Below are 15521 nucleotides of genomic sequence, written 5' to 3' on the forward strand. Positions count from 1 at the left end.
CCAAGATTGTTATAATAATTATTTAAAACTGCATCATCGTCACTCTGCATCAGTCTGGAAGTGAAGTTATTACGTTTAAAGTATGTAATTATGTATTCAGGTTGGTTATTTTGTCTTGTTGTGTGAAGGTCAGTGAACCTGCTGAAACTGGGCAGGAAAGCCGCCCAGACTCTCTTCTTTCTCTGTGTTTGGACCAAAAAGTCTTCAAGCTCTCTTTTCGATGTGCAATCACGGCTAGGAAACAAACGTAAGTGGGTTTCTCTGCCGCTGGAAGACGTGTCCCGGGACGATGCCGACAAGACGCCCAGCGGGGGCCCGACTCGCTCGGACTCGGAGCCCTTCATCGCCTCGCCCGACCCCACGTCGCCCAATCAAACGCTGCATAATAACCGAGCGCATGATAGCAGCCGGAGTAAGTTCCCAGCAGCTCACTGCTTTTTTCTCACCATCTGCCGCTGTTTTGCTCCTTTTCCTGCTGCTTTGCTGTTTGCTCTTCACCCCTCTGATACAGCTTCATGTTTACTCACCCCCCGTCCCCAATCCGCCACCTGTCTTCACGAAGCTTCACCTTTTCATAACGCATGAAAGCACGACTTCTGACTTTAATCTTTCTTCATGGAAGAAAAGAATTATTTTAATGTTAATTTGGGAGTTTTAGACAAATGAAAACTTCAGTGAATGAAAATGTGGAAAATCCAGAAGTACAACTATTAGTTTTTCTGCTTGTAACGACGTCTTGATCTGTCTAAACTGAGTAGTTTGTTGGATGTTAAAGCGTAAACTTCTAGTTTAAGTCAGTGTTTCCCAATCCTGGTCCAGAAGTACCGCCCTCCTGCATGTCTTAGACGCCTGATTCAGATGAAGTACCTTCCTCGTCAACTTCTTTCCAAGCCTGTTCACCTTTTAACTCAGGTGGACTAAAGTAGGGTTGCCTGTAAAACATGCAGGGAGTGCAGCTTGGAAGCAGGATTGGGAAATGCTGTTACTTCTCAAGTTGTCTCATGCGCTGGATATGAATGAAACACGCTTCCTCATCGGCAGGTTGGAGAGCAGAGCCGCGGGATTATGGCGACGACGCAGCCAGCGTCCGGAGCGATGGCGGCAGCATACGTGGAGGCATGCGGGGCCGAGGGAAAGGACGTGGACGTGGAAGAGGGCGTGGACGAGGTGTGAAGATCAGTTTGGTCATAAGTGACACTTTTGATGTTTTCCTTCCGACCTCAGAACCAATCAGGGATGTGATTATTATCGATGTTCCGGGAACAATTATTGTCTAAGAACGAATCACAGTTTTAATATCTTCACAAGTATTCTACGTTCAAGCAGCTCTATGGTGCTATTTCTAGTTTTCTGAGCTTTCTACAGTGCTAAATACTCAGTCTGAAGTTCTCTTCCACACTCTGCAATGAATATGTACGGAAACATCGAGCCCAGTAAAGCGCAGCAGTAAAATATAACCGTAACAAGAAGTCGGTTTCAGACGAAACCAGACTTGGAACGTTCACAGAAAGAGGAGGCGGGTAGTGCAGCTAGTCATCTGCTGAATATTTCTTCATGTGTATCTCAGGGTTAGGAAACATTGCAACCAGGTAGGTGTTTCCAGTATCGTGCAGCCTGATTGGTCGCTGTAGCTCAGGTGGAAAAGCAGCCGTCTTCGATTCCAGGCTTTCCTTGACCACAACCCCGCGTTGCCCCCCGATGTGCTTATTGGGGTGTGAGTGTGTGTGTTGATGAGTGACTGTGACATGTCGACATGACTGGAAAAGCGATATATATATATATATAGATATATAGATGTATAGATATATAGATATATATATAGATAGATAGATAGATATATATAGATATATATAGATATATAGATATATATAGATATATATATATATATATATAGATATATATAGATATAGATCATTTACCGTTTAAACCCTCGTGCTGATCAGAGATGTCTGCTTTCTCAGGTCGGTATGAATACTCTGTGAACTACCGAGACGCTCAGTCATCAGACGGTTCAGTTCAGGTCCCCTCAGAGTTCGGTAGCAACATGGTTTACTACTACGATGATGGAAGCAAGGTCCAGATGTACACCGTGGATGAGAAGCTTCTGAAGGAGTACATCAAACGGCAAATGTAAGTGTTTAATTCAACTTGATTTAACTAAAATAACCTGAACTGGTTTGACTTAAAGGCGTTAATGCTGCGCTGAGATTCTGGGTCCATACTGGTGTTTAAAATTAACGCTGAGGAGTCAGGCTGGGCTATATGATGGTATAGATCCTCTGGATGATAGAAAATGTGTCGTTTCATATGAAGCTCTGTCGTTTACGTCACAATAAGATGCTTTGCTGCAGTGTTTTACGTCACAATGCTCTTTACGCCACGCTGCAACATATAAACATGGAGGAAGACGGCAGCAGACGTGTTTCAGAGCAGGATAATTCACTAGAAGACGACCAGCCAACCCAAACTGATGAGCTTCTTTATAAAATAGGGAAATTTCTGTTGCTTGGATGCAGTTTGGATATAAAAAGACCGACGTGGAACCGACAAAAGACTAGCTCACAGTCCAAACAACGGACTCCGACACAACTAAGTAATTTTATCACCTGGGCAAGAATCAGGATAAAGAATACAGAGAGTGAACGAGAAAAAGCTGCAAAAGCAGCGTCAAGTGGCGGCGAAAGCTCATAATAAACTCCAGATGTAAACGCTACAGCAGGTATTTACCTGTGGAACGTCATACAACCGTAGTTCCTGCAGATGGAAGGAGGTCACTGCTGCTGCTGCCAAGCAACATCTGACACATAACTGATGCCTGACACAACATTACACACAGAGTTTTATATTGTTATGGGGATATAAGCGGAGTGACATCGGGATATGAGGTTTTAGTTGTATCGCCCTGCTAAGGAGCAGGATTCCTGCTGCATCGTCATCTTTTGCCTCTAATTCTCTTTTAGCTTTTTAAGCTTATGCTAACGCAGCGTTTCCATCCCGACGTGGCTCCACGATGACTTTTTTAACTGTTTACAAATCCTAAAAGATTAAATCTGTGAATCTAAACATTTAAACTATTCATTTCGTTTTGCACTTTAGTCTTATAATAGCTCATAGTTATTCGTCAGTGTTGCTGTGAAAAAATCCACGTCAGCGTGTTTAAACCACTTAGAGCTGCAGACGTGTCGCACAGACGTCTCTGAAAACCACAGTTTATGTTCCATCACGGCTGCTTGAGCGTCTCTGTCAAGTCCTTTATCGTGGTTTTTAGTTTGGTTGCAGGTTTCTGTGGAAGCTGCTTCTGCAAACCAAAGCAGCAGGAGAACCAGCTGAGCTCTGGTTCTCCGCGACTAAAGAACTCCGTAGAGCCTCGTTTCTGCAATAACTCGTTCTTCTGTGACAGCTGAGAGCACCGGGTTTGGTTTTTATACACCAGGTTGTGGTGAAAACACAGCAAACAGGGTTTATGTTTGGATTTCATCCAGTCTGTTGTGGATTCAGAAGATTTGCTTTAAAGCCTCGATGAGTCCAAACGTTGTGCACGATATTCCTCCAACACGTCGCTGTAAGGTTTACAACAAGATGGAGCCACTTCCTGGAACCTCTTCTTCTTTTTTACCGTTTTCTCTTTTTTCATTCCCTACAGAACGTGAACCCTGTTTCCGCTGATGCTCTACCATTAACCAACCAGTTAATGGTAGTTTACAGTAGTTTGTGTTGTGTTCAGTCACAGCGTCTCTGTCAGGAAGCATCTCAGGAGTGACATATTTTCACACTTTTTGGTTAAAGATGGCCAAATATATATATATATATATATATGATTACATTAAAAGCCATCTTTTTAGTCCGTTTAATTAAATTTTAAATTCCAATTTACAATAATGATTTAATGTTGCGTTGTTGTTTGGTTTAAAAAGCAGCAGAGAGACTTTAACATGTTTATTACAGGAAAATTACAGCGTTGAAAATATGATGGATTTAATCAGAGTGTGCGTCCAAACAACGCGGTTTCTGGTACTCCGGTTCCACTGATGCACAGAACGCTGCTAATACCGTTAGTCTTGTTTTGCTTTAGCTTGACAAACGAGCAGCTTTGGTGGATTTAGCGAGTTCTCACACCCTTCCAGTGACGTTTTATTAACTTGCAACAGATTTGTTGACTTTTTCTTTCGGCTGCTGACGTGAAAACACGTCATATTTACATTTCCCAGTGAAAGTCACTGCTGCAGACTTCTGAATAAAAACTATTAATATAGTTAATTAAAAAGAAGCCCCTAATAAAAATGAAATAGAATTTCATAAATGAAACATTTGAGTCCAAAAAATAATTTAAAAAATGATTTAATTTAAAACTATTTGTGTTTATTAAAAAGATTCATATAAAGAATAACAGATGCGGGGAGAGAGTTCTTTGGCTTTTGGGCGCGTTATGGAGCCGATCAGCAGTAATTTATTTTTCTTTCTCAGACATTTATGGGTCCTTTAACCCTTCGATGCATCATGTCCACTACAGCGGACACCTGTTTAACGGCTGTTTTCTGGTATATTCACAAATAAGGATGTTATATTTGTAACTTTGCCACTGCAGTCATCCCACACACTCCCACTCACTGAGGAATAAACTCATTTTATAGTATAAAAAGTCATGGAAACACATAATTACCAAGTGATAAACAGGACAATAAAGTGATATGAGTCTGTCTCTGGAATATTTCTATTTTGGAATGACAACATACAGCTGGTCCTCTGTTTATGTATGAGTTCTGGTCCTATGCCGCGGCGTAGCCCCAAATTCCATGTCGGTCTTGATTTTTACTCCTAAATACACCCATAAATTACTAAATAAATGTCTAAATACATGGATTATACATCATCATAATGGAAAAGCAGCAAAGGCGGCTCTCACGGTAACACCGTCTGGCACACCGTCCATCTCTTTCCTTGAAGCTTTTAACAAACGTTTGCCGTCTCTGTCTCGAATCAAAACTTCAAAACTGTCTTTATGTTTTTTACGTCAGAGGAGCCCAAAGTGTCCTTGAGGGCCGCTGTCCTGCAGGTTTATGTATCCCTGCTCCAACACACCTGTCTTCCATAAATGGATCCAACAGCCTATGAAGTTCTACACAGGAACGGATTTGTTTTGCATCAGTTGTGTTTGAGCAGGGATACATAGAAACCTCAAGGACCGGAGCTGGACTCCCCTGTTTTACATACATATACAGTATTTAATGAGCATTGTAAAGTCTAAACAACGTAACCGAGGACCGCCTGTATTATTTAGTAAATATTTCTACAGAATAGATCAGCGATTCTCAACCTTTTTGCAACACAGTCCCCCTTGTAAAATATTTTTTTCAGCTACATACCCCCCTAACCACTGCAAAGTATTTTTGGTTAAGAAAAAACATTAAATGAAAATTAAAAATACTTTCATGTATCAAATACAGGCTTTTGTCATTTGTGTTTGGTTTGATAAACTTTTAACTGAGCAAAACAACAAAAAATTTCTTCGACGCCTCAACCAGGGCTCCGTTGTTTGCGTTGTCGAGGCGACAATGACTGACGAATATGCTTTGACTCGTAACGGACATGGTTAATGTCAGATTAGGGATGAAATGATGTAAATTTAAATTCAGTTTATGAATCTATACTTACATTGGATGAAATATATGAAATATTTATGTAATATTTTTTATATAATTTTTTTCAGGATGTTTTCAAGACATTTCGCTTACCCCCTGGAATGCCTTGAAGTACCCCCAGGGGTATGCGTACCCCCATTTGAGAAACAGTGGAACAGATCAAATAAACTGAATAAAAAGTCCAATAATACTAAAGACAAATGAAGGTGCCTCAAATATTGCATGTGACAAAATGTGGAATTGATATTTAATAATTAATGCATCAGATGTTTAACAAACTGATACTAAAGATGCAGATTTTGCTCCCATTCTCATCCTATTGGACATATAAAACAAAACAGGCCTGAATATAATGAATATGAATTTATGCATGGGAAGCTGATATGAGCTCATTCTGACATGAATAATTACCAGTAAATATTGCAGCTAAATTCTTTAGTGACTTTAGATGTGCAGGTATGAGGTGTAGTTGCTTCAGCCTGCAGGGGGCGGCGTTCCCTCTGGATGGCTGGAAGCTTTGGCCTCATTAAAGCTCCGACTCCCACCAGAGGAGGGTGAGGGTGAGGTGAGCTCCTAAATATAGACCGTGTGCTTTTGAGGGGACAGGCAATGAATTATATGCAGGGCTGAGCTCGGCGATGTAAAAAAAAAAACAAAAAAAAGAAAAGAGGGATAGAGTGGTGATGGGTGAGAGAGAAAGGGGGAGGCGACGTACTCGTCCTCCTCCAGTGTTATTCAGATTGCTCGTTCAGCCGACTTTACTCCACATGAAATGATAACTATTTACCGCCTGCAGGCTGGACTGTGTGTGTGTGTGTGTGTGTGTGTGTGCGTGCAAGGACTGCCAGGCTGATTTAAAGTGGTGTGACAAGCAGTGGACAGGGAGCTTTTAGGGAGCAGGGAGCTGCCTGCATTTGCTCTTCTGGAAGAAACTGACTTGACTTATAAAAATATTTCTGTTCTGTCTTTTTACTGATCGCAAATTCTCGAAAAGTTTGAGGTTGTCGAATATTAATAGAAACATGGGATGTATTTTGCTCACATAGTGTTTTAGTCAACCTTTAGGTAATTATGCTGGAGTGATTGGATCACTTTTGGTTTCCAAAGCTGCAAAACAAAAGAAATGAGGTCGCCCAGAGCGCTGCTTTCACTTAAAGCTGCAGATTTTAAACTCCGTCCCAGTCTGTGAGATATTAACGTTTAGGTTTAATAGCACACATATTTCTTAGGGTTGTGACGATATGCTTTTGTCCCGATTCGATTCCGATTTTTTTTTTTGGGTGCGATTCGATTAAAATTGTGATCCTCACAATTCTTCAATATTGCTGATTTTTGTAGATTAAAAACAAAAAAGGAATATATAAACCTTTTTTTTTTTTGTTCGTCATTTTTCTTGATTTTAATGAGGGGAAAAAACAACACAGTAGCCAGATCATCATTCTGCTTCTGTAACGGCCAAGAACACAAGTAAAAAGATCAATAAAAGCAATAAAAAATGACTAATTTTATAGTGGATTAATTTTATTTATTTGAAAAAATAATAGATTTTTTTTAACCAAAAAAAAAAATCGATTTTTAAAATTGTGAAAGAAAAAAAAATTCAGATTTTCAATTTTTCGATTCGATTTTCCCACCCTTCATATTTCTGCATCCGAGTGTGAAAGTCTGATATGATGAACAGGTGATGAATTTCTTTACACAAAGCTCCAGACTGTGAGAACGACTCCCATCTAGTGGTTTGCTAATTGAATGCAAACAGCCGAGCTGTGCGCGTCATACGGCGTCGTTTACTCGCAGTGTTACCACTGGCAATGTTATGAAGACTCATTTATGTCAAAATTTGAAATGTTTACATCTTGCATACGCTGGAGTGTCCCATCAGGTTATGAGGTACAAAATGATACATAATTCTGTTTCGTTGATGCTAATAAGTTACAAGCATTTCTTTCATGTATTTGGTGCCAAGCTACTGCTAATTGCTAACAGCCGCGAACAGCCGCTTGTCAAACCAGCTGAAATAAATGATGAAACACGAGGAAAAACTTGGGGAAAATGGTTGTGAAAGCAGCACGGTGACCTGCTGGTATGACTTCTCTGAAGAGTAACATCAACTGCAAACTGCTCCAACGGAGTTTTTCCGCTGTAGGCTAACAGATTAGCATCTCTGCCGTTTTATACAGCAGTAACAGTAAATGATGCGACTCAAACAGAAGGATAAAGTAGCTGCTGGACTACCTGCCCTGTTTCTAACATAACGCCAAAATAAACTTCACCGTTAGACTGAATGAACTTACCAGTCCAGCAGAAAACTGCAACCTCCACCTCAGTCCTGAAGTCTCCATCATGAACGGTCTCCATCTGCTAAACGCTACGCCCATGTAGCCTCTCCTTTTCTCCCTCTTTATTATTTCTCTTTTCTTTTCTTGGCTACTTTTTCCTCCCTCTCATAGATGCTCCTGCATTTTATCCTAAAACAGCAAGTTGAATGATCCATGTCGTCTTTGCAAATCCCCCCTCCAATACGACACATGAAGATAAAGACAGCTAAAACACGCAAGGCTAACAAGTTTGTCCCCCTTTCAGGTACACTATTCAGAGATGGCGATGCAACAATGTGGCGTTCTGTTGGGTGCCCCTTCACCTCTGTACTTACAAACAACTCATCATAAGCTATGAAAACTAGGTTTGTGACGATATGCATTTGTCCCAATTCGATTCGATTCCGATTTTTTGGGTACCGATTCGATTTAAATAGAGATTCTTACAATTCTACGATATTGCTAAGTTTTGTAGATTAAAAGCAAAAAAATGTATAATGTATAAATAAAATAAATAAATTTAAAATAAATAAAATGTATAAATGTATATTTACATTATTAACCTCTTTTACTATTATTTCATTTATTAATCCATTAAAATCCATTTAAATGTAAAAAATGTTGCTTTTTGGGGCAAATATTACAATTAAAATGCGATTAATTGAGATAAATTCATTACAAAGCCTGTAATTAATTAGATGTCTCTAATCAAGTCCCACCTGTAGTAAGTATATGTAACTATGCTGACCTGCCTGCCAGCTGCACAAAGGAGGGACTTTATTCACCGCCGAGTTAAAATTGTCCCAGTATTGTGTGACATATTCTCATGTTTGTCACTTCTTTGCTATAGTGAATGTTTTATGCATGTTTTGCTCACTTTGATCCCTTTGTAAATTAAACGATGATGTATATTAACCTACAAGCCCGGTTAGTGTTTCTGCAAGTGAAAACATGTTTGCTTTCTAAACACATAAAGCCCCTCTGTGCACGTTAACTGCATTTTACACGCTGCAAACAAGATGGCATTATTTAGTTTGTCAGAGAGCATGAGCTTCAGTAAGTAGACGTAATGGTATTTGCTGCTGCAGAGATGCAAAGATGGATTGGAAACTCCATGCATGCATGCTAAGATGGAGCTCCATGTTGCTGCAAACACGGCAGATCTGTTCAACAATCAGCTGATGAGAAGGAGCAAAAATCAGAAAAACACACTCACCTGTTTGTATTGGATTAATTTAATTATTTAGCATGGTCGTGCTCATTTGGAAAGAACCAAAATGGCAATAAGTTCGCTGTTAGGCCTGTCAGAAGTATAAACATACTTCATTAATCATACTGAGCCAGCATATCACATCAACATGCCAATAGCAATGTGCACAAATTAGTGCATGAGCTCCTCGTTACTCCTAAAGTTCTGCAGAACGATACAAATGAAAACAACTTATTGCAGCTCTTCTCAGTGTTACCTCACATTCGTCCTCACCAAGTGGCAACCTCCAGCGGTTAAAAGTGAAGCCTTCATCCACTAGGGGCTGCAAAACAGAGCAAATCCCCATAGACTCCCATGTTAAAAAGACCAACTTCACAGCAGAAATAAACATGTTTACAGCAGGAATAAACATGTTTACAGCCTGGTTCAAAAATCCATTTTAGGTTTAATAGGTCAGGTTTACCTTCATGACAACTGTGGGGGGAGTGAATTTTTTTCTAACTCGCCCGTTTTAAAGTAATTTAATCTCGAAGTTCGGCATATTTAGGGGCGTGTCCTTCTGATTGACAGGTACCAATCTCTGTCTTCAAGTCAGAAGAACGTAGAACAGCCGCGGTTTTTAGCCCGCTTACCTCCGTTAGATGGTTAGCTCCCGTTATCTCGGGGTTAGCTCGGTTAGTTCGCTCGATGTCAATCATCCGCCATGACGCTCACGGCTGCCCTCTCAGCTCCACCTCTTTGTCCATATTTGTATTTTCCGGGCGAGACGACACGCATGGCGCTGCCAACATGGCGATGGTAGGAACCACCCACCGAGCTTCAATTCAGCTCTTCAGAAACCTACGGGTGACGTCACGGAGACTCCGTCCATCTCTTTATACACAGTCTATGGTCCTCACATACGTCCTCAGCTGCACTCCTGAACATGCAGATGTTTGTAATGGGAATGTTGCAGACTAGTATCATCATTAAAAGACTGTGTGTGGCAGTTTTCCAGTGTTCTGCAGGAAAGTAGAGGTAAATTATTTTGTTCTGCAGCATTGTGCTGGAAGAAAAAAATGATTTGTCTTCAACGAAACGTCTCCAATGTCTGACAAGGGCCAAAAGATGTGGAAAGGTCACCACAACAGTTTATTATATTCAGATCTGCTGGAAAAGCTGAAGGAATTTGAGGATTTTTTGTTTTTTTTCCTCTTTCTGTTTTCTGTTTGCTTAAATTAAGCAAACATGTTCCTAAAGGCACATATGTGTAGATACTTTTAATTTTGCAATGCGATGTAAACTGTGTTTACTTTCTTTTATTGTGTAAAAGCCCAACTATGGACGGGCATTTAAAATTAGCCTTGGCTAAAATGTGCAGTATGCGCCATCGTTCATGGAGCATACTTGTCCCTATCAAATAAATAAACAGCTGCGGCTTCAGGAACAGCTCCACGTCCTGAAATACTCTACTAGTCTGCAAAGATTGTTCATTTATTCGGTGCTTTTGCCAGGAAAACATCCTACTAACTGCAAAAATCCCCCCAAAACAAAAAATAATCTAAATTCTGGACCAGTTTTGTTTATAAATTGTTGAATTTGAGCTGTATTAGTAGATTTGTCCCTTATTTACAATATTATGAAGAGGGACAGGGAAACGAATCCCCAGATGAAAAGATGGAAAAGAGCAAGTGAGACTGTTCAGGGAACAGAAACTGGAGGGAAAGAGGGAGATGATCTGAGGGATGAAGAAGAAAGTTGCCTAGGAAACAGTCATTTTTAAGACCTGTTCCTTCTCTAAATGACTTGTTCATTCTAACACGACTTTTTAAGTGAAATTACATGAAAACTATGTGGACTAAGTTCATCATGTTGTCCGTTTCTAGCGAGTACTACTTCAGCATCCACAACCTGGAGCGAGACTTCTTCCTGAGGAGGAAAATGGACGTGCAGGGCTTCCTCCCCATCTCCCTCATCGCCAGCTTCCACAGAGTTCAGGCTCTCACCACTGACATCAGCATCATCGTGGAGGTAACATGTCATCCTCCGTGAGTCAGCTCATCGGTCTGACCCGGTTTCTGTTGCAGGGAACCTTCACATGTTGGTTTTTTTTGTTTCCAGGCTCTGAAAAGCAGCACAGAAGTTGAGCTGGTGGACGATAAGATTCGCTGTAAAACGAAGCCAGAGCACTGGCCCATCCCCGTCCCTCCCATCATCGGCTCTCCCCGCACCGACTTCTCGCAGCTCATCAACTGTCCCGAGTTTGTTCCTCGCCAGAACCTCGGCTCCATAAACTCTGGTCAGTATTCAGCTGCTTCTAAGTCCAGAATTCACAACGTTAATCAGCACAGTTTGGTTTTTATCCTTTACTTGGTCTCCAACACGCTGCTGCCCCACATACTCACTTAAGCAGCAAATATGGATTAATGGCAGCTGAATAGTCCTCATGCTTTAACAAGTCCTCCTGTCCTTGCAGTTTGGAGCTTTCCTGCTAAATGAAGTAGCTTTTTGATTAGTTTTTTTTTCAAGGATCCCACCATAAATGTTAGGGGTGGGAAAATCGAAAATACGTTTTTTATTTGCTTCACAATTTTAAAATTGTGAAGCAAATAAAAAACGTATTTTATAAATAAAATAAAATAAATAAATAAAAAAAATATATATATTTTTTTTTTATTTCAATTAAATAAAATTATCCACTATAAAAAATTTTGTTAAAAAATTGATTTTTTTATTTCAAGTAAATGAATCCACTTTAAATTTTTTGTCATTTTTTTATTATTTTTATTGATATTTTTACTTGGCTTCTTGGGCATTATGGCAGCAGAATGATGATCTGGCTGGTTGGTAGAAAAATGAGTGTCTGTTCAGCGTTATGAGAGGCATTGCCGTGATTTGACGCTATTTAAATAAAGTTGAATTGAATTAAATTGAATTGCCTTGCAAAAAGAAGTTTTATACATTTTTTTTGTTTTTAATCTACAAAAATCAGCAATATCAAAGAACTGTAAGAATCGCAATTTAAATTGAATCGACCTTCTAAAAATCGGAATGGAATCGGGACAAAAGCATGTCGTCACAACCCTAATAAATACGCAGCATTACAGAGACAGAACATAAAACTTTGCTTTATTACAGTCGACTACATGATTTACCTTTTTTATTTTCTCTCAAGGACTTAAATGTGTGGCGTTTAGAGGAGTGCAGAGGGATGCATGCGTTCTGCAGAGACATGAACACTGTATCAGCACTAATAAGATATCTGTGATTTATGTTGAAACAAGGAAGTGTGTCTGTGCTGCGGCGCATTCCGCCGACCAATCAGCAGTCTGCAGTGTTGTCACAGTCACGCTACATTATCAGCTGAGTTGGTGCCAAACCATCAGTACGAGTTGCAGGTATTTGTAGAGGAGCTGAATGATTCATTGTTTTTAAGTCTAAATAACTATTTAAAAGAGTTTGTTTTAACGTTACGCAGCGAGATGCTGCAAACAGAGGTCCGTCTTCGGATTAAATGAATAGAGACAAAGGTTTTACTGAGTGGAGTCGCTCTGAATGTTCCTAAAGGTCTGATCTCATAACGTACTGATGTTAACTAAACCTACAAATAGGGGTGTCTATTGGCAAGAATCTGGCAATACGAAATGTATCACAATACGGAGCACCAATACGATATACTGCGATATATCAGGATACTATAAGCAAGACAACAGGTTAGAATTTTTCTCTACTAGTAGTAAACACTGAACGCTGTGCTTGACATCAACTTGCTGTAAAGGAACAGAGGATCTACGTTTCACTGCAGAGTGAATAAAAACTGTGATTTTTATGTACAAGATGAACAAAGAAATTAAAATCTGCCTCGTCAGTAAAGATCAATTGTTTGATCAAATCGATACAGTGCTTTTGGAGATCGCTGCAATATTTTTACACAAAATATTGCGATATTTCACTGTCGTTATTTTCTTAAACTCTAACTAGTAGGACTTTGACGATATGCTTTTGTCCCAATCCGATTCCAATTCCGTTTTATTTGTTTTCAGTGACGATTTGATTTAAAATTGATTCTTCGATCTTTCTGATTTTTTGAGACTAAAAACAAACAAAAGAAAAATCTGCAAAACTTTTTTTTCTTTCTCACAATTTTTCTTCATTTTAGTTAGAAAAAACAACACAGTAGCCAGACCATCATTCTGCTGCTAGAGTGCCCAAGAAGAAGTAAAAAGATCAATGAAAACAATAAAAATTACCAAAAATTTTATAATGGATTATTTTATTTGTTTGGAAATTATCATATTTCCTGTGGCTCACATCTCAGATCCCAAATGTTCAACGTCTCCATTCAGACTACAAATCTGATGCGCTGCATCTGCTTGCAAAGCGACAGCAGCCGAAGTACGACGGATAGCACAGCTTCAGTGTTTCTGACACATCATTAAAAGTTAAAATAACAAACCCAGCAAGCTGAATGAGCACACAGTCTGCTGTGACAACGGTCTGACTAAGAAAGTGACCCTGCAGCGTTTCAGTCAGACAGCAGCCGACTGGAGCAGTGAAGACTCAGAGGCGATAACATTTACAGCTGATAACGTGTCTAAACATGGTGGAAGTCTACAAATTTGTACCATAAAGCAAGCAAAGGAAACGGTTAATGAAACACTGGACATTTGTAGCGATAGAGATTAAATTGAAAAGGTTACCTGCACCTTTTTAGTCATCAGGTAACCAGTATGTTTGAGAAAACGTAGAGTATTTCTGAAATGAAATTACAATGAAAGGAGAAAATACTTTAAATGTTCATGAGGAAAACATGAATGTTACGGTGAGTGAAAACACACCGTGCACCGCAGTGTCGTGGCAAAAAGGCAGAAGCTGAGAGCCAAACTGCAGGCGAGCCGGTGTGCTGCTGCTGGTTTTTTATCTTAGTCAGCTCCTGTCGCAAATGCAAAGCAAAAACACATCATCATTCAGGTTCTGGGTCATCGCTGAAGGCTTCTTCACAACTCACAGGCTCCCTGCCATGTCTCTCATTTTTATTAATGATAAAATGGTAGGAAAACACCGGATTCTGGTAGGAATCCAGATATAGCGGCGTTTTCCGACCATTCTGAGGATATAATGGTAGGAAAGCAGAATGAATCTTATAGACTCTGGCCGCTCTTTTAAAACTTTTGGATGAGATTTCTGGTTTTTGGCTGAAAGCCTCGCAGGAGGTCACCGACCTGAGAGAGACTGCATCTGGTGGGACCAGTGACAGGCCTGGGTGGAGGTCAGGCCTGGTTCCCAGACCCCTGAGCTGGGCCCGGCTGCTGTCCATTCGCCATCCTCGGTGCAGGGCTACAGACCCGAACCCTGGCCTCCAGACCCGAACCCTGGCCTCCAGACCCGAACCCTGGCCTCCACGCCCGAACCCTAGCCTCCACACCCGAACCCTGGCCTCCACGCCCGAACCCTGGCCTCCACGCCCGAACCCTGGCCTCCAGGCCCGAACCCTGGCCTCCAGACCCGAACCCTGGCCTCCACGCCCGAACCCTGGCCTCCAGGCCCGAACCCTGGCCTCCAGACCCGAACCCTGGCCTCCAGACCCGAACCCTGGCCTCCACACCCGAACCCTGGCCTCCAGGCCCGAACCCTGGCCTCCACACCCGAACCCTGGCCTCCACGCCCGAACCCTGGCCTCCACACCCGAACCCTGGCCTCCAGACCCGAACCCTGGCCTCCAGGCCCGAACCCTGGCCTCCACACCCGAACCCTGGCCTCCAGGCCCGAACCCTGGCCTCCACACCCGAACCCTGGCCTCCAGACCCGAACCCTGGCCTCCAGACCCGAACCCTGGCCTCCAGACCCGAACCCTGGCCTCCAGGCCCGAACCCTGGCCTCCAGACCCGAACCCTGGCCTCCAGGCCCGAACCCTGGCCTCCAGGCCCGAACCCTGGCCTCCACGCCCGAACCCTGGCCTCCACGCCCGAACCCTGGCCTCCAGACCCGAACCCTGGCCTCCAGACCCGAACCCTGGCCTCCAGACCCGAACCCTGGCCTCCACGCCCGAACCCTGGCCTCCAGGCCCAAATGCGGGGCTCTACACGTGGGTTAACAGCCCCAGGTCCATCACACCCAGACGCGGGGCTCCGGGCCCAGACGCGGGGCTCCGGGCCCAGACGCGGGGCTCCGGGCCCAGACGCGGGGCTGCTCTGTTGCTAAGAGTTTTTTATTTTCTCTTATCGGGGCGACGTTGTGACCAGAAAATAAGATCCAGTCAGTAAGCAGAACGGATCAGGTACACAGTGTCCTGCTGCCTAATACCAGTTTGCTGGAGATGTTTCCTGATGGTTGTGCAGTTTTTGTAAATGTCATTGAAAGAAGCTGAACTTGAAG

At 41.9% G+C, this 15521-nt stretch overlaps 1 protein-coding gene across 9 annotated transcripts in view; it reads left to right on the plus strand.

Moving 5' to 3' along the window:
• larp1b (La ribonucleoprotein 1B) overlaps positions 1-15521 on the plus strand; it is a 47360-nt gene that overhangs the window by 11183 nt on the left and 20656 nt on the right. For 7 of the 9 annotated variants that reach the window (XM_079262063.1, XM_079262065.1, XM_079262066.1 and 4 more), the window contains exons 5-9: positions 239-412; positions 1042-1167; positions 1962-2130; positions 11033-11177; positions 11268-11445. In XM_079262063.1, the coding sequence (XP_079118189.1) occupies positions 239-412; positions 1042-1167; positions 1962-2130; positions 11033-11177; positions 11268-11445 (792 nt within the window). The remainder of the gene's footprint in view (positions 1-238; positions 413-1041; positions 1168-1961; positions 2131-11032; positions 11178-11267; positions 11446-15521) is intronic. The other 2 variants (XM_079262069.1, XM_079262070.1) reach the window with 1 other exon arrangement.

The sequence above is a fragment of the Telmatherina bonti genome (assembly GCF_933228915.1).
Source record: "Telmatherina bonti genome assembly, chromosome: 22".
Lineage (NCBI taxonomy): Eukaryota > Metazoa > Chordata > Actinopteri > Atheriniformes > Telmatherinidae > Telmatherina > Telmatherina bonti.